Below are 25120 nucleotides of genomic sequence, written 5' to 3' on the forward strand. Positions count from 1 at the left end.
AAAAGCAAGGGTGAATCGTCCTTGTATGGGCATGGTTGCAAGCAATATCTGGAATTCATTTGGGCAAGACAAGCAATGAGCAGTTGGATCCATGCCATGATTCCATATGGAGACTCACTCTATCCAACTGATAAAAATTGTCATGCTCTTCTCCTGCATTACTGAATCTCTGTGTATTGATCTCATCGGTCTTAGTCTGTTCCCTAAAAGAACAAGGCTTATGTTTCATATGCCATATCCACATGCACGTGTGTGTGTGGATATCTGTGTCTATATATATCTCTCTATTTTAAGTCTTTGACCAATTTCACCCATAAAGCCAGACAGTTTGATGAATGATCCTACAAGTTTTATAAAAGGAGATGACTGGGAAAAGAGTCCCCAGGCACACCATGACTGAAGGGAAAGCTGCAACATGAGCTCAGTCCTTAAAGAACATAAGGGGATCTGAAAGGGAGGGAATTTATAAGCAAAGCAGTCAATGAAAAGCTTTGGTTAGACTTTGCAATCAGCTATAAAGGGGAAAAGCACTGAAAATGAGACTGAGGGAATGATTTGTTTAATCCTTAGATAGTCACAATTGGGGGTTGTTTTGTTCTGCTTCAATACAGCTTTTAACATGAGGCTCTGGTTCTGGACAGCGCAATAAACACAGATAAATCATAACAGAAAGTCATGGAGCAGCATGTTGGAAAACCTTTCTGGTTTCAGGGCAGTTGACCTATGTCTGTGCACATGCAGCTTCAGGCTTCCTTTACCAATGCGCATGAATTCATGTAATCCTGTTGCGTGTGAGTTTCCAGTCCTGGAGGTTGATGTTTAAATGCAATAAAAAATTGTGCTGTATTTATTCCTCCTTTTGCATTTTCATGAAAGCATTCATATTAATTGCAAGCATGCAACTTTGGGTTATGGTTTTGTTTTCTTTTAATAATGAAAGGAAACAAATGGTGGTGTGCAACTGGCAGGGGAGGAAAACACTAGGCAAGCTCAAATATTTAAATGAATTCAGAAGTTGAATAACCAGTAGAAAAAAGAAAATAATGCTGCTTTTTGAAAACTTTATCAGTGTGTTAGGAGGATCCCAGGTCCTCCAGTGCTTACAAGTGCCCTTCTCCTTGCTGTAATACTCACCCTGTATTAAGTAGGATTCCTGCACGGAATTAGGGATGTAAGCCTCCTTGTAGTTGCTTTAGACAGGATAAGAAACTGCTGGTTTTGTGACTTTCTGAGCAAATGACAAAAACTTAAATAATTCAGCAGGGGACTAAAGAAAGATGTCCAAGTACTTTTGCTTCTAAGTAAGGCTTGCTAAGCTTCTACAAACACTGAGAATTCATTGGAACTCTTTCTTCCCTGCCACCACAACCTTTATGCCAATCGATTTTGATTTAAAAAACAAACAAGGAAGGTGGTGGAAAGGCAGTGTCTCAGGGAGGAAAAGGCACCACCTCCCTGAAAGGCAATTGCTGGCACCAGGTGACTAGGGCAGGCTTTGGCCGTCACTTCTCATGGGCAGTGTATGACACTGCTCCCTGTGGAAATCCAGCAGCTGGGATGGGAAGGCACATGTCATGTCTGCTTCCGCTCAAGAACTGTGACTGAGGCTTGTGTGCCACAGGACACAGCTGGAGGGGACAGTCCCAGCTGTGGACAGGTACAGACTGTGATCTGAAGCACAGCTAGCTGTCCTCTGGATAGACGGCATGGAGCAGAGTTAAAAAAAGAATATTATTAGGCTCATTGCTGGCACTGGGAGGAACAGGGCCTGGCCTGGTGCCAACAGTCACAATCAGTCACAACAATACCACAGCTGCACCCATTGTATGGAGAGGCCTGGCTGGATGCAGAAGGCAGGGAGTAGTTAGACTCTGTTAAACCCAGAAATTTATGGGCCTCAGGAGGGTTGGAAGTCCAAATCTGTAAGACTCCAATTCCCTTACCACCACCAACACCTAGGGCAATAGAGCAGAGAACCAGAAGCCCCTTGGGCAAGACTGTCAGTGTGAATATGGCATGAAGATACAGGGTGACCTTGTTTTGCCTTTGCTTGCATAGGGGTCTAGCCTTTCAAGTATCCATAGATGAGAAGAGCAGGACAAATGTCTCCTGTTCAGAGACCAAATGCACAAGGAACTGTCACAGAGGCTGCTTTTGTTTTGCCTGGCTAGGAGGGTGTACATGTTGTGATGTCTTACAAGGCTTGGTGCTGAGGAAGCAAGAGCTTTCCATTCCAGCCGGAGAGCAGCAAAAGGGATGCCCCACAGGCTTGGAGATTTTAGGGGAGGTGTGCTGATGAGTTCAGTGACCAACACACTGGAACCCTTTAGCTGGCTATTCAGGAAGCCTAGAGACTTGCTCATTATCTCAGAGGTGAAAGTCCTCACTGCTCCTAGTAACATTGCATCCAGGGCTGGGGGGGGATGTGGGGTGGGTGTGTGTGTTCCCTTGCTCCTGGAGGATTGGTAGGTGGTTCACATTGCGCACAGTGTCAGGGAGGGTTCCCCATGCGTTCTCAAGGCTTATAGAAAGTCCACAAGGCACCTTGTACCTGGGGCAGTGGGGGAAACTTGTTGCTCCTGAAAATTTATGGACAGTGGAGTTAACATTGCACCTAATGCCTGGCAGGAAGAGGTGGTGGTGAATGAATTCATATTGCTTCTGGAGGGTTGTGTGGTATCTGCATTGCACCTGATTTTGGAAGGGAGTATCCACTGCACCTAGTAACTGGGCAAGGGGAATCCTCTTATTCCCGGCAACTTTGAGGCAATAGAGTCCTCAATATATGGAGGGTGGTGGAAGAGGAGGATCCCCGTCATTTCTGGAGGCTCGTGTGGAAGGTGTTCTCATTGCACCCAGTGCTTGGGAAAAGGGATCTTCATTGCACTTGGTGTTTGAGGAGGGCGTTACCCCATTGATTGTAGAAGACTCCGGTCAGCGAAGTCCCTATTGCACTCAGTGTCTGGCGAAGGCGGGAATCCCTCTTGCGTTCAGTGTAGGTGGAGAGGAAGGTCTTCCTTGCTTCTGGAAGCTTTGAGGGTCGCTTTCCCCAGCCGCCTCCATCCCCGAGGCATCCTGGGCGGTGGGCGGGCTTGGCTCCCTCCCTCCCTCACGGGGGTTTGCCCTGGGACGCGCCGGCGGCGCTGGGGCTGGCTCCTCGGCGGCGGGCAGGGGTCAAGGGCAGCAGCAGGGGGGAGATGCCAGCGCCGGGCCAGCGCGGAGACTCCGGCTGAGCGGGCAGCGCCGGCCCCGGGGAGGAACCACCCCAGCCCCGGCGGCCCCATGGCGGGGCGGTCGCCGCAGCGCAGCCTCCCGGCGGCGGCGGCCGCCGCGCTCCTGCTCCTGCCCGTAAGTGCCGAGGCCGCGAAGGGCTGGTGCGGGGCAGGGAGGGCAGGGAAGGGGGGGGGCGGGGGACGCCGCAAGACCGCGGGGAATCCACTCGGTCTGTGCGGAGAGATCCGTCTCGGTGGCCGTCACCCGCGCCCTCTCAGGTCCCTCTCGTTCCGGGCTCTGAGACCCCGTCCTGGCTCCCTGACAGATGCTGTCCGTCCCCGGGCGCTGCGGGACGGAGATCGTTACCGCTCCCGCACGGGTCCCGCCCGCCCCGGGTGCTGAGGAATCCGTCCAGGTGACCGTTGCCTGCTCCCTTACAGGTCCCATCCGTCTCCAGGCGCAGAAACACCCTCTCCCTGTGCCCGCTCCCCTATGGGTACCCTCAGAGCCCTTGGGCTCAACCGTGGTCCTTCTTGGTGTCCCCTTCGCTGTGATACAGACTCCTTCTTGTCCCCTTTCCTTGCCAGAAGAGGTCCAGCACGGGGTCCCCACTGGTGCTCCAGCTCCCTGCCCCAGAGGAAGGGAGTTTTCCTGCCACCGTTCAGCCGAGTACTGCGTGGCCATGGCTAGCGCCCGTTGTTCCCGGCTTCTTGCAGCATGTGCTCAACATCGGTCGCTCGTTCACCGCAGGGATCAGCCAACAGCAGTGGTGAAGGGCAGGGCTCAGCCCACGCATCCATCCAAGTATTTGCTCCCAGTTTCTTCTGAGTGAAATCTAAGGGAGGCTTTTTCTCCTGGTGCTTTTTCCTCAAAAACTTCCCCCTGGGTGATGCTGGAGATAAGATTGGCCTGTGTGAGACTGGGCATCAGGCAGCTTTCCCAGCCGTACTCCTAAGTCAGACTAACTTCTTTGGTGGCTTGTTTGTTTTAAGTGGTAGTTTCAAGTGTGCTAAATCATACCTGAGAAACAAACGTGAGATTGAGGAGGAGGTACATTGATCTTGCACCGAATTCGTAAAGGCTGTTCTCACAGCATTAAAAAGTGGCAGTGATCCTTCTGGACTGTGGTGTCACTGGGCCATCTGTAACATTTCCTTAGATTAAAAAAAAAATAAAAATCTGTTCTATTGCCTTATGTTCTTTTTTTGTTTGTTTGTTTTGTTTTGTTTTGTTTTCCTCTCTAATTTACAAAGAAAGATAGAGGGAAGCCAGGTCAGGAAAAGGCTCCAAAAGCAAGCAGCAATTTAATCATAGAAGCATTGCAGTTTCTTAGAAGACAGAGAATATTTTCTCAGCTCTGCCAATGACTTTTTTTCCCCAGAGATCAGCACATACGGGACCAGAGTGGCAAGGTCTACACACTTGCTGTTTTGAAACCCAAAGAAGTTCTTCTTTGTTTCTTAGTTCCACATCTCCTCCAGCCTCTGTTTTCCTGTATTGATTCCTTTTGGTCCATAAAAATATTTCAGTTTATGTTCAGAGAGGGGGACTTCCTGTCCGTGAAGCGACCAAAAGTACCCAGGTACCAAGAGCTGCCAGACTAGTTGTTTATCAATGAATCAAAAAATGTGCTTCCTCTGTAGATGTAATCCACGGACAGTTTTCCAGTTCCTCTGTAACTTTGCATTTGACTTATTTCTGTACATTTCGGTAGTTACGTTGCTGCTTTAAAAAGAAAACAGCTGCTTTGAAGGAAAGAAAAGAAAAAAGTGGTGCAGATTAAGAATCAAAATGTCAAGTTTCCATAAAATGCATTTGGTCTGAGCAAACTGTGTACTTTGAGTATATTTGTCCTTGCCCATGGCAGCAGGGTTGGAACTAGGTGATCTTAAGGTCCTTTCCAACCCTAACTATTCTATGATTCTGTGATTCTGAGTGTGCTTAGAGAGGATCTTGTTTGGATGTAGCATACTTGTGTCTGATAGAGACTTGTGTGTACGCCTATGCAGTACGTGGAAATAATATGTTGGAAGCTGATCTTCAGGCTCTTGTATAGAACAGCTCTTGTTGCTCCAGTTGTAGCAAACAAAACCAGAGCTTTTCCTGTTTTTTTGGGGGTGTGTTTTCATTCCAAAATGTTGTTGGTAAATCTTTATCTCTGCTTTATAGCTGGGCAAAACTGCACTAAGAAGCTTAAGAGCAATGTTTTTAAATCTTTGAGTAAAGTCCAATGCTCTTAGATTCCTGTTTAACTTGAAAACACTTGAAAGGTGACTAGAAGTCAGTGGCTTTACTCGCATTTGTGGGTTTGAGAAAAGGCATAGCTGCTTATGGGGGCTGGCCCTTATGTAATTAAGGAAGCTTAATTTTTCACAGCAGCTGAGCAGTTGTGTTTGACGGGAACTGCAGATTTGCAACACCTGTGAAATGAGGCAACTTTCTAGTACAGAACTGGATCAAACACTGGTGCAAATGACCTGTCAGATTTCACAGGACTGGTCAGCCAAAGGGTGAAGACTTGCAGAGCAGGATCTGAGATTTATGTTATCTTTAAAGGGTTTCTGTACATAGAATACACTGGAAAATGCATTTACTTAAATGGGAAAACAAACCATAAACAAAGGCAAATTAATCTTTTGGCATTTTGATAAACAGGCCTTGCTGAATTAATGTAATTTGGAGGGGGGATTATTCACCAAAACCAAAACCAAAAGCAAAGCTTGCTATAATTCCTATGCTTTCCTGAAGTTGTTAACACAGCCAGAGCATTTTGAGTGCATCATCCAGTGGTGACAAGTTGAATAATATTGCTGGTCTGAGACTGTCAAAATTCTGTCCTACTGGGAATTAATGCAACATAAACATCTCTTCAGGAGAAGCCTTTCCTGATGTAATATTTTGGCAGGGTTTAAACTGTAGCCATCTTCTGGTAGTTCCTGGATGTTTGAAGGAGGTAGTTGCATGCACAGACGAACAGCTGATGTTAGCTGACTGGTGGTTTAGCCGTGAAACATTTCAGTGGTATTCATAGCTGCCGTTAGCTGGAAAGAAAGCAGCCTTTAGCTTTTGTTCCTATAAGGCATCTTCTTAACATATTATTATTCTGTCAACAGTGGAGGAGAAATAATGATTAAGTCCTCTGAATGCTTTGGCCTTTGTGTTGCAAACCAGAGTGCAGTTGTGCCTGCCATGCTTCTTGCATGCCTCTGCTGAAGCTGGTGGAGCAGGATGGTGCAGGTATCTCATCACAGAGTGTGCTCTATCAGGTCTAGTTCAATTTCAGTCTCATTGCTTGTAGCTCCACTAGTACATTAAAATTGCCAGGACAGCTCTTCAGCCTTCAGGCCAAATATCACAGTGTGGCTTGTGCCCATACTGTTAAGCTCCTTCAACTTCTAAAATGGGGAGATGTTGTGCAAGTTGCCGATTAAGAATGGTCTATGGTGCAGCCTAACTCCCAGATCGTTCTGGGAACTGTCTGAGATGCCGCTACATTGCCTGGGGCAAAAATGTGGCCAGGAACCATTCTAAAAATTTAACAGTCTAAACGATTAAGTACTTAAAACAGACCTTTGCACTGTTGGATTTATTAGCTTAGGTGGAGTATGTCCAACTACCCGTGCTCAGGGCTCTCATGACTGCCTGGGGAAGGCATTTTCCTCTAAGGCAAACTCTACATTGCTTCAAATTCAGCAGTCAGCTTTCTTTGTGTTAGAGATTGCTGTGGGATCCTGCTGGTGAGGTGATGATCTGAGATGAGAAAAACAAGGTAGTGGATTATATAAAATTTTTAAGGAAGTGTGTTTCTGTTTTCTTTTTATTTTACCCTATACATTAGTAAACCAAGCCTTAAAAAAAAATAAAAAAAATAGAACAAACATTGGCACATTTCTAGATTTTTAAAATAGTTCACAGATTTTATTTTTTGGGGGGAGGGAGGTGAGGAAATGTGGTGGGTGGTAAAAACAGGCTGCACACACACTGCTGAATTTGATCCTTTTTAGTTTATGTCATTTTCAGGTTTGGAGGCTTTGGGGAAAAGCTGGTTTTAGATTAAAATTTTAAACCCTAAATGACATTTTTGCAGGAGTTTACTTTTCGACTCTGTGTCTGTAAATTGAAACAGATAGATCAAATCTTGATCATGCACATGTCCTTCTTCCTTTTAACCTACACCAGTTTTAATCCCAAAAGTAGTCTGCTCTCAATTAAAGCGCAAACATTGATTCTTAGATGTAAAGCTGGAGCTGTCCAGCGAGCCACATGGCACCTCCTGGCCTCCTGTAGATATGTAGTGATATGTATCTGAATAACGCACTGCATAAACATTGTCTTTGCCTTCTTACTTTTCTGTTTGTAACAACCAGCCTGGACAACTAAATGCCTCCTGCTAGTTTTCTGTATCAAATTATTTCTTTATGCAGAATCTAAGATTTTAAATTTTTTTTGTGTGTCTTAATAGCTTTGAAAATAGCTGTATTTGATTTGAGCTGGTGAGTGTCAGATAGAGAGCTTTATGTGGGCTTTTTTGGGTTTCTTTTGGTTTTGGTTTTTTTTTCTTTTTCCTCTGAAAAGTTGGATAAATTCTACTTTGGCTCTTATTACAAGAGAAGACAAATAGAAACTAGTCGTTTACCATTGCAATTAATCAGCTAACAAACACTGTCCTTCGGATGAATGGCTGCTTGAATTTAATTACTCATGTCCAAATGTATAAAAATTTAATTTCCAGTTTCTGGTGCCAGTGTGGGGATAATTGTTTGATGCTTCCTACAGTGCTCTTTGATGTGTAGCACATCACACTTTCATAACTACTGATCAGTTCTTTGGGTGTGGGATTGTTTGGGTGGGCTCTCCCAAGCAGACGTTCTGCCAGCTCTACATGATCTTGACAAAGGCTGTGCCATTTGGGAAGTGCTGCGGAAGGGACAGTGGTGTTCTGAGAAAGCCTGTTCAGCGAGCTGGGTTTTAACGTCCTGTCCTGACCTCATTGCTGTGCAAGTGAGCCCACGTTTGAGAGTCAGGTGCTGGGAGTGTGCTGCTCCTGCTGGCACACGTCTTGTTCCCCAGACTGACAGCTTTATTGTGGAGCTAAATGGGTGGAGAACTTGGAAGCTGTCCTTCTCCAGGAATGATCAGTTAAATGGCACGTGTTTGCACAGAAGTGTGGCTTGTTTTTACCAAATAAAAAAAGAAAATCCATTGGCTATTTCAAGAGCTGAAAAATACTTCTTCAACAGAGCTGTAAGAAAGTGAAACTAATTAAAGCTCTATAAACTCTTGCGTAATCCTGGCTGAATAACTTATCTACTCTGGGTTGTGTATGTGGGAAAGTAAATAGTGAGCAATGCAGATGGAGATTAAAATACATTAGCTGTCCTCACTGCAATGCTAAACCCTTGCCCTAGTAATAGTAGCTGAAGTGCCAGAGAACTGGAAATGAGCCACCTGCCTCTGTGGGCTATGGGATAATCTCTTTTGCTGTTACCCAGGTTCTTGGGACATGGAAGGCTTTCTGAGTGCTGTTATCTCTGTGCCACCTTGGCCTTGGGAGTGTTGTCCTTTACTGGGGTGGCTTTTCCAGTGGAGAGGAAGGAGGAAAGCAGGTAGAAGTGAATAAAAGGAAGTGTGCTGATGAGTTCCAATGGGGCTGCCAGCCAGGCTCTGCGAGCTGGCGTCTCAGTACATGGACTAAAGTATCGATTCCCTTTGAGTGGCAGTAGCAGACTCCCATGGCCCAGACAGCTTGAGTTTCAGGAGGCTTATGCCAGCAAAAGCAGAGAGATGGCCTGTGAGCCAGCACCAGTGTCTGTACTTTGTATGTAGCCATCACAGCTGCAACCTTTCTGCTTTCTTAGTTCCAGTCCTCAGGGGTACTTAGAGGAATGCTGTGCTCCTGCTGTTTCCCTGTTTTGGGGGTGAGGATGTCCAGGAACCAGTTTGCTCCTTCTGTTGTTGATTGACTCTATCAAAGTGGAGAGGAAGGACAGGGTTATTTCTCTGGCTGGCAAGAATGATGTCTTAGAGCACATTTTGACTAGGCAAGCTCCACATCAGATGGAGTGAGGATCTTTCCTCATCCTGCCTCACATCCTAACTGCTGGGAGATCAGCTATTCAGTCCATTTTGAACTTGAGAGAACTTCCCAGGTATAACAAATCCCTACTTTCTCAAAACAAGTGTCTTTTTCATGAATATTTTCAAATATTGTCAGACTTTAAGTATTTCTTTCGATTGAAATCAAAAATTAAAAGAAAATTCCACCCCAGAATCACAAAATAGTTTGGGTTGGAAGAGACCTTATAGTTCATCTAGTTACAACCTCCCTGCCATGGGCAGGGGCACCTTCCACTAGACCAGGTTGCTCCAAGCCCCGTCCAACCTGGCCTTGAACACTGACAGGGATGGGGCAGCCACAGGTTCTCTGGGCAACCTGTGCCAAGGCCTCACGACCCTCACAAGAAAGAACTTCTTCCTCAGATCTAATCTAAATCTCCCCTCTTTCAGTTTAAACCCATTCCCCCTTGTCCTATCCCTATATGCCTTGTAAAATGTCCCTCTCCAGCTTTCTTGTAGACCATGACTTCTCAAATATGATGGATAGTGGCTTAATCACTTCACCCACCGGTTCCCTCAGGACCTGTGGATGAATCTCATCAGTCCCATGGACTTGCGCACCTTCAGGCTCTTTATATGTTCTTGAAGCTGATCTTCTCCTACAATTGGCTGTTCTTCACTCTTCCAGTCCTTGCCTTTGCCTTCTGCGATTTGGGTGGTGTTGCTGGAGTATTTGCCAGTGAAGAATGAGGCAAATTGTCTTTAAATATAAAAAAAAAACTTCTTTGTAGTATTTCACATAATATTTTAATTATGATTATGCAAAAGGACTCTGAAATACTAGAAACATGAGTGAAAAAAAGCCCCTTCAAAGCCTCTAGACTGCTGATTATTGTTCAAGATGCAGTCTGTAATCTATTAATTTCAGCATTGCCAATAGAAGGGGTTTGGAAGTAACTGTTATCTCTTGTTCTTTTTACCATAAGGCTGGGATGCTCTAGAATCCAGGAATGAAAAAACAATTTATGGTGGAAGGAACTGCTAGAGATCTCTTGTCCCTTCTCCTTCTCAAACAGGGATAATTCCAAAACCAGATCATGTTGCTCAGGGCTTCATCCAGTGGACAGTGAGAGCAGATATCACTAGCCGATTGAAATCTTGATACAGAATGGAAGGTAGGGTTTTACCATATTTTTAGGTGGCAGCATACTGGCAGAGACATGAAAAACAAAGGTTAGGAGCTCACGTTTAGTGAGGTAGAATTAGGAGAGCCTGCAAAGGGAGGCCAAGTGTAGGGGCATTGTCATGACATTGGATGGGTGATAGTATTTGCAGAGACCATTCAGGTAGATAAAAATTTGCCCAGGAGAGGTAGATGAGATGCCAGCGTTCATTTGGGTAAATGTGACTTTTAAACTTGAGCTACTCTGTATTCCCTGTGTATTTTGTCTCCAGTGCATAAATAATCTTGTCCTAGAGTACATGTGTAAAGCAGAGATGCTGTTTTGTTCCGTGATAGTACTTTTTTTCTTCCATGGAGTATGAGGGAGCCTAAAGCAATGTCTTCTGAAATAAGGGAGTAAGATGAGTCACATCTGAGCTGCTGAGGGGATCCACAGTAATGTGAATTGATTGAAAAGATTGGAGAAGAATTAGTCAAAGGTTTGGTCTGAAGACCTAGGCAAAGGGCAGACATGAAGGTGAGAGTGCTGTGCAGGGCTTGCTCCCCTTCCAGATTCTGAATATAATATGTATTATCCATATATATGGGGCATGAAAACCAAAACTTGTCAAGGATGTTAAACTGAAAAGTCTTTTCATTAAACTATTTTATTTGAAAACAGCTGTAGCCTGTGATTCAAATGCTATTTTTGTTCCTTTTTAGTATCTGATGTTGTTTTGGAAGGGCGTGGAGACTTGGTTGGACAAGTCCAGCTCATGGGTGGCCTTAAACAGTTTTGCTTTGTATACTGTGACTCAGAAAGTCACTTAGCACATGCATGGTTTTCAATTGATGAAGAACATTCTATCTACACCCTTATTCAGCAGGGCACATGAGCAGATGCTTAATGAAAACAGATCTCCAGGTTTCAAAGACAACAGTGAAGTTCAGTGGTGGGCTTACTGTAGCAGATGCTTGAGTTCTTTTAATTTATTTCTGAAGAAAGATGTATTGTATTTCATGCTTAGACTTGAGCATGTGTTTAGTTGCTTTGTTAAACTGAGGTCCTATTTCCATTCTTGCAGACTTTATTCTCTTTCTCCACACTTCCTGGAAGAGCTGAAGAATGCATGCTGGCTGCTAAGATTGTAGAGCAGTGTCTCCTGGATCATTTGTGGTTCACTAGCTAGTAGCACTGTTTTATCTAGCCGCTTGGATTAGTTTAGGGACAAGTAATGTCAAGGAGTTGAAAGAGCTAAAGGATGACTCGAAAAGGAAACTGTTTTCTTGAACTGTGCTAGCAGTCTTTTCCTTTTACTATAACCTTAGCTGACTCAGGTTTCAGGTTGCAAGTTCCTGTGAAAACTTGTATTTAAACCTTCTATTACAAATGGAAATTATTTTTCTGGTGAAGCAGAGCCAAGTGATTGTATACTGCCAAATGCTGCGGTGCTAGCAAAGTGAAGTTACTGAGTTGAGAAAGGCTGAAAATATCTTGAAACAGAGAACTGACCTTTTTGGTTCTTCAACAAACAAAATATTTCCACTGTGCTGGTCCTCTTAGCTCTGTCCTTTAATAAGCATCTCATTTGCCTACATCTTGTGTATGAAGTAACCATGCGACAGTTGAATATAAATTTATCCTGGCCACAGAGGAGACTACCTTCCCCTCTTCTCCTAGCCTGTTCTCTGTTTTCACTCTTAAGTAGCATTCTTTACCCTCCTGGTTGTGCATATTCCTTCGGGTGATCAGTAGTCAGCAAATATTCTGGTTCTCCTCATTCTTTCCCATGTATTAGTATCTCTTAGACAGAAAAAGCTGCTCCAATGAATGTTGGCATTTGTTATGAGTGCATTCCATTGAATACCTGGTTTTGTCCCAAAGAATCTGTTTTCACATGCCAGCACTGGTGATGGAAGGAACCCCCTGAAAGACTTCCCAGATGCCCACCCACCCTGGAAACTCCCTACCTGTATTCAAACAAAGTATGGGTTTAATCAAGGAACTGTGGGATTTACTTTGATTTTTCTCTCTCAAGCTCCTTCACTAATTATATATTCATGGTTAAGTTAGACGTGTTTCTCTAAAATGAGGTTCTTGGACACAAACTTACAGTTTTCGCATTTAATTCATCACTGCTTTGAGACAATCCTTCCCAAAGGATCAGGAGAACATTTGATCTCATTGTAGAAATGGTGCATTTGGACAGCTTAATTTAATCTGAGTATTTATCAAAATTCATTTTATTTGCATTGTCTACTTGAAGAACCAAAAATTAAGTGCAGGTTTTCCTTTCTCTCCTTTTTTTTTTCTTTGTTTTTTTTATTTTGTTTTGTTTTATTTTGTTTTTGGTTCTGGGGCAAAACTACAAAGTAGCAGCGCTCTATGTGCTGAAGGCAATTTCACTGTACTGTTGATATTGAAATGAGGTAGAACTGAAGGCCTCAGCACTCACAGATGTTTTACAGAAACCACTGAGAGGTGGTGCAGCTGGAGTCTTAAAAGTAGTGCTGCTTCATGGAAATGAAGGGCAGGAATAAGCATCCTCTTCTCACGACCTATGCCATTACCATAACTGTCCACTCAGTAGGGGAAAGTGCTTTGACTTTGTGAGGAGCACAGGTGGCTAGTTTAGACTGAAACTCCATTTTTACGTGGCAGTGGAGACATGAGATGAATCCTTCTGTCACTATGGACTGAGCAAGTGTTGTTGTTGATAACTACAAAATTATTTGGAAAGTCCTCCAGATAATTGTATGATACGTGATGTTTTCCTGTCTTCTGAGGCCATCGCCTCTAAAAATATTTTTACCTCTGCTTTTGTAATATATGGTATGTAAAGAAAATTCAGGAAGGATTCATCTAAGTTACATTGTCCTTATAGTGGGTGAGTGAGACCCAGCTAATGCAGTCAGAGGAGGTCAGGGACTGATTCATTTCAGCTCAGAGATTCAAAATACGGCAGATGAACTGCCTCTGAAAAAATTTCTACTTCTCTTCTTGAATTGCAAAGGAATCCCCAAGTGATCTCTCTTTTTGAAGTCTGAACTCTTGAGATAAATCCCACTGCTCTTCTGTGAGTGGCTTTCTGATGAGACGCTGTTATAGGTTGAACCCATGCTGAACCCAGGACATAGGTCCATGGGATAGATTTCTGTAGGACCTCATAAGTACTAGATACTGCATACTTTTAAAAGGGAGAAGTTTTGCTCTGTTACTTTGCTCAGGTGTCAGCGCCTCTCCTTTTGTTCAGCATACCACCAGCAGGTGTTTCACAGGGAGGCATAACAACTTTTTCTAAAAAGATGGCTTTTATTAGGCAACTAAAATATTGTGTCTGGGAATTGTTATGTAAGAATGGGAAAGTGGAGCGTATGCCTCTGTCCATGTTTGGCAGCATTCGCTGTCTCCAAGCTTACCTCCCCTATCTTGGCAACACTTCTTTCACTGTCATATGTCATCTTTTTCTACTTCCACTCTTCCCATCAGTTTTCAGTCATGCTGACCTCTTTCTCTCTGATGCTCCTTGTTGCCAGATATTTAAACTTACAAGATTTTTTGCACCATATTTCTGTGATAACCCCATGCCTATATTGACAGGTTTGGATCCTGTTGGGGGCTTGTTGATATTACTGTAGCCATTTCTTGCATGTTTGAAAGAAGAAAACAACCTCTCCAATGCAGATGAACACAGTGCCAGTGTTTGCTTTATGCGTTTTATCTCTGTCTCTCTATCTCACCGTGCAGTGGAACACAGTAATCTTCCAAACCAGGACTCTGTGTTAATTCTTTTTAAAGTTAAGTTACAGTTCATCTCTAATCTACATTAAATAACCGCAAATTCTGGTAGGAACTGAGAGGAGGAAACCCTATGATGGGTCAGATACTCTTCTATGTCCAGATCTCTCCATATGAATACGTTGAGGCATGCTACATGTATCATATAATGTTGCATATGTATTTTTATGACCTCATGTTAGGAATTTATGAGAGTGCCTGTGTGACAAAGAACAAATTCTATACAAATACGTTTGCACATTGGCACGCTTCCATTTACAGGGGAACACGCACTAAGATTGGTGTCTTGTAACTTCTAACAGTGTAGCATAGCAGTATGTTACTCTCTCAAGTTCCTGCCCTTTTCATCTGCCCTCCCCATGTCTAGAGCCAATCTCATGGTAAATTCCCAGTTACCATGGCCAAGGGGAAAAGTCTTAACAAAATGACCATGAGAGATGCAGACAGTGACACACTAGAACAACTAATCAGTTACTTTTCTGAATGTCCTCTCAGACGTGATCAGGAAGTGGACCAAAGTCTCCATATATTGTTCTGAACTGCACAGAACTGGCCTGCAGACTCTTAGTTGGTACCCCTGCTTTAGAGAGTAAAGGACTCTCTTTTCACAGAATCACAAAATGTTTTAGGTTGGAAGGGACCTCAAAGCTCATCCAGTTCCAACCCCTGCCATGAGAAGGGACACCTTTCCACTAGACCAGGTTGCTCAAAACCCCGTTCAACCTTGCCTTGAACACTGCCATGGATGGGGCAGCCGCAGCTTCTCTGGGCAACCTGTGCCAGTGTTTCATGACCCTTGTCATGAGAAATTTCTTCCTTATATCTGGCCTGATGTTGGAGAACAAAGAAAAAAAATAACACCTTAATCTCTGGCTCAGAACATTATTTTTATTTGTTCATAAATGTCCGCAGTGGCTCAGTGAAATTAAGGTAGACGTTTCTGTGCATGTTTCAGGTAAATGTGCAAGAAAACGTAAAACTGATTTGGTGAGAACTGGGCATCTTAAGCTATCTTAAGAGAAACACAGTTTGAGTAAAGGAGTGCATTAGCTACTCAAAGCAACTACTATTTCAAAATAGATACACAGTTACAGGCCCAATTATTTATCTTTAAAATTCTGCACTACTTACATGTTTGGAGTTTTGGTTTCTTTATTTTTTTTTTTATTCTCTTTTTTATTCTAAAAGGGCTTTATAGGCTTTTGGGATTTGTTGAAACCAGGACATCTGCTTTACATACAATTTTTTTTAAAGTATCACGCACAAGAAAGCTGTTCACTGTGGATAGTGGAGAGAAAATGAAAGCAAAAGTAACATAACATGCAGAAGGTGCTTTTCCCTCCAGCCAAATGACCCTAAGCTGACCCTAAAGCAAACGTGACATTTAACCTTTCTTGTTCCTACACATGCTGTGCTACGCTTGACCTCTGCCTGTTCTTTCCCATCATCTTACGAAGCGGACAGCTGAACATGCAGTGTATTTACAGTACATGGAGATGGCTCAAGTTTCTTCTTTGAAGTGAGACAGTGCTTTGGCCTGTGAGGTAGCAGAGGGGTGGAAGGATAGAAGGGAAGAAATGTCTCTTCTGTGTCAACTCATGTGGCTGAGTCTGATGTAAGACATGACCACTACAAAGTCTGCTTTCTGGCAAGCTGGATGGAGTTCTGTGCCTTGCAAGATGGCACCTGCCCTGCCTGCAGAACAGAGCCATTACCTTTCTCTGTCTCCTTGACATGACCATGGATGGTCAGTACCCTGGAAGGCTTTGCTATTGGAAGTGGGAGTTCAAGTATCCCTGGGGAGAAACAGCAGCTTCATGGTGTTTATTTGAAAAGAGTAAAGTCTGGGAAAGGCTTTTTTCTTTTTCTTTTGTATTTCAAGACTTCCTATTTTGTAAAATAACAGCAAAGTGAAAAACAGGTAGAAATGGTCTTGTACAAAGAACAGTTGTTCTTTAGAGACCAGCACTGCTGATGAATTCTATTGTCATGATCATTTACTCCCCTTCTTATTAAGTGACAAGGGATTCAGTGACATAAAGAGGGTCTGCAATCACTCAACACATCATAAAGCACTGAATGCAATGTCAACATTCAAGGACTATGGTCATTTCCCTAAGTAAAAGCTGCCTGTGTTATGTTAGAGTCATTCTGCATAAATAGAAAAGCAAAGACCCTTTTTTTGTGTGTTACCACAGCTTTATACCCCCTCAGAAATAGTCCAGAAAATTTTGTTTCATAGTTTGAAAATGGAAGTTTCTATCATTGATGTGTCATTTCTGAATTTTCTCACCACAGTTCTGCCTTTCTTAAAGGGCTTTTCAAGAGATTCTATTGCTCCAAGCAGTATCCCAACTCAGGTGTTCATTGAGATGTACAGTTCTGTGAGCTTCTCTCCACTGCGTGCAATGGGCACTAGAGTAATTTCATTTTTTAGTGTGAAAATAGTAACATGTTCTTTGGATTCAACACTAAATATACACTTCTTAAAATTTACTTGGGCTATACTATTATCCTGTTCTGATCCTGCAGCTTTCTTGAAGTGCCTGTGTTGACATTAGTGCTCTTTCTCACTAGCATTTGCATTCAGTGGAGAGTTCAGCACTCTGAGTTCTGAGAGTCATAAATTTGTGTCTAGAAAAGAGACTAAAACTGGCTAAAAAGAGCCAAGGATCACCTTAGAGGGCTGTCTATTTTACCTTTACAGTCAGTGGAAGCATTTCTTCAAGCATTCTGAATTGTCCTTTGCCAATTGCTGTCTCTCTTGAACGTGTAAGGACCTTTAGTGAGAAATGACTTATCTTCTCTCTTTTAGGCATCTACTTTTAGGTGAGATAATGTTAATGCTATTAAGCTCTGTTAATGCTATTGACTAGCTCCCACAAGAAGAGGTCCAGAATAGGCGGTTCATTTGTAGATGCCTCATTTAGTCAGAGGAATGCCACCTGATGTCATGGAGCTAAGCAAGTATAACTAAATTTTCTCTGTTCCTGAAGGGGAGGTCTGTTCCTGAACCAGTTTTGAATGAGAACTGCAGTGAAAGTGCTGGGGATTATTGTACTCATGAAAGAGAAAATCTATTCTATGCTGGTGCTTTACAGTTTGTTTTGTTTTCTGTCTGTTCACCCAGATAGTTCTCCACTGTGAATCTTCTGTGAACCTGCCCTTGTCTGTTCTGCTGGAAAAGTACTGTGAAGCTTTGTCAGCCCGCACCAATGTCACAGGTATTTATTTCTCCATTTCTTGTTGGCTTCTTGTTACTGTAGGATCTGTTTTCAAAGTGTCCTTGCTCTAGGAACATCTTTTCCTGCTGAGATAAACATAGTGCTTCCAGTCTTGGGTTTTCATTTGCAACAATATACAGTGGAATGACATGGAAAGAACACTTTGAATTTTGCCCACCCGGAAGGAGCTTCAGGTGAACCATTAATGACAGCCGTTTTTCATATTTTAATCTGTTAAACTGACTATATTCTAAATGATATGATTGTTGGAAGGTTATTAGGTTATTACAGTTAAAGGGTCTTTATCCAGACGGGTCCAGTCTCATTGCCAGAGGCTGTTTGCATTTCACTGAGTTCAGCCTGGGTCATTGAGGCAGGGTAGGCAGACATGTGGATGTGCTAGTAAAATCCAGTCCTTGTGTAGAACACACTGTTGAAACTGGGTTGCTCATTATGCTGCTCTGATTTGATTGGTGATAAATGAATTTGCTCAAGTCAAGACTGTTTTGGCCATTGGTGAGTGATTTCTCCCTCTCCTTATCTTAACCCACGTGCCTTTTCTTGCATTTTTCTTTCTCCAAGGAGAGCCATATTGAACAATCTTTATTTCTAGCTGGGAGAACAGTAAACATTCAAGTTTTGTAATTGGTTATCTTCCCTGTCTCTTTTCCAGAAGATGCTGTTAATTAGTCCAATATGTTAATTTCCTCCCCCTGTAATAACCAGCTTCACCCCCCAAATATGTTCACATTAAGTGTCCTAAACAGATGGCATAAAATGCTTTTGAGAATTTCATGTGTGTGTAATTTCAATGAATTGCTGAGTGAATTACATTGTAAATTCAGTCTGAAGTGATTTAAACCAAGCAATACTTTTTCAGAGCTGGAAGGCAATATAACTTGCTCTCTCCTTTGGGCATTGTTTCCTTGAAAAATCCTTGGATGATGCCTTCATGATTGTTTGAGTGCAGCTTTTGAACTTAATAGGGTTGTGTGCTTGTATTTGTGGACCTAAAGAAGAATTTTATTTAATTATTACTTTGGTTTCATATACAAAAAGAATGGGTTGAAATGGCAGGATTTTTCTACAGTGACTCAGCTTGAGATGTTTGTGATGTTTTAATCTCCTGATATGGTTTGGCTAGAATTACAATAATATCCAGGGTTACCGTAATTCTATACATGTGTTATACATACCCTGAGTTAGAGCTTGTATATTTATAGGAACTTTGAGGAAGTGGGTCCACAGTTCACAATGACGTTCCATGGATTTTGTCATGCTTCCTTTCACATCCTTTGACCTTCCCATTTTGTATGTTTCCTTTAGTGACTGTAAGTCCTGTATTACATCTGATCCTACTCACTTTTGATCTCCATGGAAACCTTTTGGTCACACTGTTTGGTCCATTGACATGTTTGGTCACACAATTTTTAAGACCTCTTTAACAGATGTTGCATCTGAAAACAGGAATTTTGTCAATGCTACACTTGTTTCTCCCCTGTCTCCCCCAAAGTTGGATGGCCAGTGCTACTGTGCTGATTGTATCAGCGTTCAAGACCAGGTTGGACGAGGCCTTGGGTGATATGATTTAGCGTGAGGTGCCCCTGCCCATGGCAGGGGGGTTGGAACTAGATGATCTAAAGGTCCTTTCCAACCCTAACCATTCTATGATTCTATTATTCTATTTCTTACCCTTCCATCACTTTGAAGGTTATAATTTGCATTTATGGCATTTAAGGCTATTCAGAAAACCCCATAAAGGAGAGATAGTAAATCAGATGTCATGCATTTCCTTTCATGAAGTCCTGGGATGCACTGTAAGAAAAGTTACTTGTTCCCTCTGGTGATTGGATCCTCTTGAGGTGTGGGTTGATTCCTTGCCCTCATTCTGGTCACTTTGTGCTATGGTGAAAGACTGTTGTCTCACAGAAATGGTGTAAATCTGATTCTGTGTGGTACAGAATTCAACCTGGACAAATTCTGGCTTATACTACTCTGATGTTGTTTACTCAAGTGTCTGAAGAAGCTCTGATTTAAGGAACATATTGGTGGGTATGGGAGGAATGTATCCAGGGATGGATTCCAACATACAGCTCCTCAAAGATGCTTTTCAAGTCTCCAACTAATCTGACATCATTTGGAGATTGCCATAATTTCCCATTACTGGGACATTTTCTTATACTAGAGGCTTCTCCAGCACTCACAATAGCACATAAACGGGAAGGCATGAAAAGTTCCTTGTTGAAAAGTTCTTCTTATTCTTTGTTGAACCTTTTTGTCATGGTAGAACCCTGGTAGTCTGCTCAGCACCACACAGCCACTCACTCATCCCTGGTAAGATGGGGAAGGGAATCAGAAGGGTAAAAGTAAGAAAACGTGTTGGTTGATATAAAGACATTTCAATAGGTAAAGCAAAAGCCACACACAGAAGCGAAGCAAAATAAGGAATTCAATTACCCCTTCCCATCAGCAGGCGGGTTTTCAGTCATCTCCAGGAAGGCAGGGTGCCATCACTGTGAACATCCGCCACTTCCTCTTTCTTCTCCAGCTTTATATGTTGAGCATGTCATCATGTAGTGTGGAATATCCCTTGAGTCAGTTGGGGTCAGCTGTCCTGGCTGTTACCATCTTGACACTGTGCATCCCCAGTCATTGGGGAAGAATATGTAGGTTGAAGCTAGCTGCATTCTTCACAATTCTTTCATTAGCTGTTAAGGTTTTATAATCTCTTTTGTGCTGAGCCATGTATACCCTGGCCCTATGCTGTCTGGCTAACTCAGGGAGACACACTCTTTAAAAAAAGAACTCAGGGAGAAATATTTACCTTACCAGTTGATCCACTTAACTGTTGGTAGGTACTTATCTAAAACAAAGGCCTCCATCTGTCCCCTTTGCATTGAAATAAAGTCATTTTTGCAACAGCTGTGGTCAGTCACAACCGTGCATTATTCTCTGAGCTTCACATGCACATCACCCGTGCCCATCTCCTCTGAGCTTTGTTCCGTTGTAGGGGTTTATTGGTAAGTCACAAGTGGCCAAAACAAGGTTCCTTCAAGAGAAGGATTTATGAAATCTCATGCAAGCTTTCTCTCCGGTCATTGTCACACGTCAGATAACTTCTTAATATGGCTATCAGTGTGGGGCTTCCAAAGACATCTTGCCTTGAGGCCTCATGCAAACCAACTACAGACAGCCCTATGCTATCACTTTCCAGAGGAACTGTTCACAAGTGTGCTAGACAACAGTAAAAGCAATTTAGGAGGGGGTGGGAGAACCTGAGTACTCATGTCCTTGCAGGTTACTTTTAAAGTCTATATTGAAAGATAGTAGCTGATAGCTGTGTGTCTGGTGCATGATTGTGGAATCATAGAATCAGCCAGGATGGAAAAGACGTTTAAGATCAAGTCTAACCATTCCTCTTCATTCAAGGAAGAAAACTTCAGAATTTGATACTATATTAAAATTAAGAGCTAATCCTTTCAATCAACGCAAAAGTGCTCCGTTCATGAAAGCAAACCAAACCAAACCAAAACCACAACCACATATGTCAGGGTTATTTCAGACCTTGGAACACTGCTCCAATATTATAGATCTGGTTCTGTTTCCACCTATGAAAAGTACATTTGTACAAAGTGAATACGTATATGTGTGTGTCTTCAGGGGAGTATGTGGGTGTGACTGTGTTTCTGTATAGTGGTGACAAAACCCACATAAATTGGGGAAAACTAGCATCCAAGAATGTGAATTTCCTGTTGAAATAAAAATTTGAAAAATGTCTTTGGAGAACCAAATACATAATTTTATCACTATTTTATAGATTACAGTTATCTTTAATTTGAAATATTCATGCATGAAAAAAAGTAAAAGATTGTAAAGCTTCCTTTCGAATGTTAAAAACTGACAAGTTCATTTTTCAGAAAATTATTCCCATCATTTTGATAAGGAAGAGTTTGAAAGCTTGATGCTATGTTTGTGCAGTGTTTCTGCCACTTTCAAGTTGACCATTTATTACAATGCTTTTATTTCCATATATTTTTTTTTATATTGTCCCCAACAGATTTGCCTTTGTGAACAAAGTGCAAGTGTCTCTGAACAAGGTTTTAGAGCAATTGTGAGATAATGGACCTTGCAGACTCTGTGAGCAATTTCTTTTTTAAATTATTCCTGTCTTCTTGGAGCTTTATTAGAACAAAATATGAGATTTCTGTGTTTGTTTTTGGAGGATATCTCTGTGCTACTTTACTGGAAAGGGTTGCGTCATCTGTGACTAGAAGACTTTCTTTTAATTTCAGATTATTTTTACTGTGTTCATTTCTAACCCAGAAGCAGCACAGGCTTTTTCTCAAGGCAGTCTCCATCCCTATTGTAAGGGTCATGATCCTGTGTATGACCTGTCTGTCTGTGGGAAAGGCATTCAGTGTTAAGCTGTTCAGTTTCCTAGCAAAACTTGGTAAACAGAAGTTAACTTGACTACCTGGTTAGTTTTTTTCCTTGACTCACTCCTTATACCTGATTGAGCCTTCTACTGATCACGAATCTCTGCAAATCAGAGAGGTGTGACCATCTTGGGCTTGCAGATGTATCTGTATGGCTTTGTGTGCGTGTCATAATACCACTGTCCTGATTTGCTGTTAATACAGGCTTGATTGGGTCATTTCTGCTTAATGCATGAACATTTAAATTACATTTAAATCTGAGCTCCCATTATTGTTAGTGGAATGGGATTTAGTTGCCCTTACATCAGTGCCCAGTGCCCTTTAATATGCTATAGGGTAACCAAGACCTGCAGGGCCGATAGACATGACACAGAATCTACAAGAGAATTGTGCCCTCTAGAGTAGCTGATGCTGGCTAGAAGGACATCTCATGGCAGTTGTAGCATCAGATGCCTATGTGTGGCCATCTGAATCCTTCCTTAGATCTCTTAATGGCTGCACTAGATGAACTAGTTAAGATGAACTAGATGTCAAACTCAATCTAGATATCCTTGTATAGGCATTTCCACAGAGGAGATTAATAGATATCTGCAAATTTAACACCATATAGCATGTAGTCTGCAAGATGAGAGTTAAATCCACATTTATAGCTCAAACAAATACATGGATTCTTCTCTGACAAGTGATATAACCACAGACACTTCAGCACCAAAAAGAAAGTGTTTTACCTTGCTGCCCATACTGCTCTGTGCACACAGGCTGTAGATTTTGTTTGGCTGACTGTTGTTAATTCTCAGTAGTCAATTTCAATCAATCATTCTTTTAGTAGATGAAAGCTTCATGACAGACACGCATATTTGATAACTTGCACTGCAAAGGTGAGGCACTCATTACTCCAGGGGTTATTTATTTCTGTACATTGCTCTCTTCTGTTTCTTGGAAACAGAATTTTTGGCCTCATTACATCTCAAACTATTCCTCCACAGTAGTGGCATGGCAGCAATTTTCAGTTTCCCTTCTGATTTTCTCAGCTGGTCACATCAATGAACACTTCCATTTGTAATGATACTTGGACAAGCTATTCATTTTAACATATGCTTTGCACTCTTTTGGCTCCAGCCTGCTGGCTGAAGCTATGTACACTGATCCTGACACTGACTTTGGGGCACTAAGGAATGTGCTTTCATCATCTCCACACGACTGAGTTACAGCTCACAGGCGTAAAGTTAACCTAGCACCATGTTTGCATGATCAAAGCTCAAGCTAGACACAAGTGATCTTCCTTGTGTTTCCTATTTTCAGATGTTGCAATAACATTATTTAAATAGAGGTGATGATGTTGGTTTACTTTCCCACTGCCTCAAATGACCTACCAGGCAGTCTAGCAATGCTTTCTTATACTTCCCAAAATAAAGCTGACTGTGTTATATATTGTTGCACAATTTGTATGACTGTCACTGGTCCTTATAATTTAAAAAGTTGCATTTCTTAAGCTGCATTTCTGGTGCGGTTCCAAGCGAGGATATGGAAAAACTCTCACGTATTAAAAAACTATGTAGACAGACCAACAAGTTCTGTGGTCCACTAGAGACTATTATTTAGAATCATAAAATCAGTTAGGTTAGAAAAGACTCTTAAGATCATCAAGTCCAACCATTAACCTAATGCTTCCAAGTCCACCACTAAACCATGTCCTTAAGCAACACATCTACTTTGTACATTTGCTGTGCAGAGAAAGTACCTACGATGCTTTTGGATTCTGTATGTTTGTTTGTTTTTCCCAGTAAATGGTTTGTAGATGGAGCATAGAAACATATCTGAAGGTTCCCACATTTACCCTAGGTGTCCAGAGGGTGACAAATTCTTGTAAAATGTACAGCAAAAACCTTCTAAGCTGTGTAAATGGGGCTTTAAAGTGACCAGGTATTATAGTGATGAAAGCCACACAGTTTGTTTTTTCTTGGGGGGGGGGGGGATGGTTTGTTTTTTTTCCACATAAGTAACTGTTGCTTCTAGTCTGACCTTGTGCTGTTTTTCTGCATGTGAAACATGTTATAGTAAGAAGTTGCTCCAGTGCCTTGATCCCATGAAGAGTTGTTTTTATAGAACTTTAGGAAACTACAAAATGAAGTAATCTTGGCTTAGAAGAGGGACCAATTAACCAGAAGCTGTGCTAGTGATTTAGGATGAAATATTAACTCCCCTGACATCAATAATCCCTTTCCTTGGACTTTACAGGAAGGTAACTACCCTCTGAACATCTTAAAACTGTCTCTCAATGGCATCAGCTCTGAACTGACTGAAAATCTGTAGCATCTTTGTCTGGAGTCTCTAAGGTGTTTGGTGTGTGGGTCTGAGGGAGATCCCATGCTCCTGTTAGGTACTAAAAGCATTTACAGTGATGAACTTTATGGCATTGCCATGGGGGTTCCATGCTGCCTGCCTGGGATGCTGTGAAGACTAAGAAAAGGGAAAAGTGAATTTTAGAGGAATGCAAATAATACAATCATAGCTCATAAACAAAAACATGCAATGGAAACATGTACTGGGAACATGCCATTGAGTTTTTTTCGTATTTCAGGAGAGTGGCACACCTCAGTCCTGGATCTGTCACTTCTTTATGACATGTTCTCAGCAAACTCTTGGTAATTACTGTTACAATGCCACACTTCATCAAATATACTTAAATCTTAGAATTTATACAGTTGGTACAATAAATCCCATTTGCTGAATGCAGTTTCTAAATTAGATATATTTTTTTATATACTTGACAGATAAAAATATACTCTGTAGAACCTCTCATTTTGTCAAGTTCTACTAAACAGATGGAGTGCCTTTTCTGTTCACATGGAATCACGTCAGTGAATCTGGTCTTAAATGAAAACACCTTCTGTCTTTTAAATCAACATTTCTTTCTGGGTTTGTGGGTTGATGAGTCCTTCAAACAGTGAAATAATGCTGTGGTCAATCTAGTGAATACACCCAAATAACAATAGCTATACTACAAACTGCATTATTTGGAAAGATGGCTGGTTCAAGAGGATGTCTTACATATTTTAGACATGGAGGATAATTATTACTAGGAAACAGGAGAGATGGATGAGAATGGGGAACATTTTTGATGTTGTTTCTGATTTCAATAAAATGCTTATGACCTTATGACCCCAGAACTGAGTTAGCTCTCCAGTTTTGGAATGAGCCTCTAGATGTGCTCTTGTTGACAAGTAGT

At 42.1% G+C, this 25120-nt stretch overlaps 1 protein-coding gene across 1 annotated transcript in view; it reads left to right on the top strand.

Moving 5' to 3' along the window:
- Positions 1 to 2842: 2842 nt before the first annotated feature.
- Positions 2843 to 25120, top strand: part of CRHR2 (corticotropin releasing hormone receptor 2) — a 151544-nt gene continuing 129266 nt past the window's right edge. Inside the window, exons 1-2 of the mRNA XM_062621347.1 lie at positions 2843 to 3348; positions 17362 to 17455. Of these exons, the coding sequence (XP_062477331.1) occupies positions 3283 to 3348; positions 17362 to 17455 (160 nt within the window). The 5' untranslated portion in view covers positions 2843 to 3282. The remainder of the gene's footprint in view (positions 3349 to 17361; positions 17456 to 25120) is intronic.

Source organism: Pezoporus occidentalis, unplaced genomic scaffold, assembly GCF_034315485.1.
Source record: "Pezoporus occidentalis ecotype Australia unplaced genomic scaffold, CSIRO_AGI_Poc_V1 ctg23, whole genome shotgun sequence".
In the NCBI taxonomy this organism is placed as follows: domain Eukaryota; kingdom Metazoa; phylum Chordata; class Aves; order Psittaciformes; family Psittacidae; genus Pezoporus; species Pezoporus occidentalis.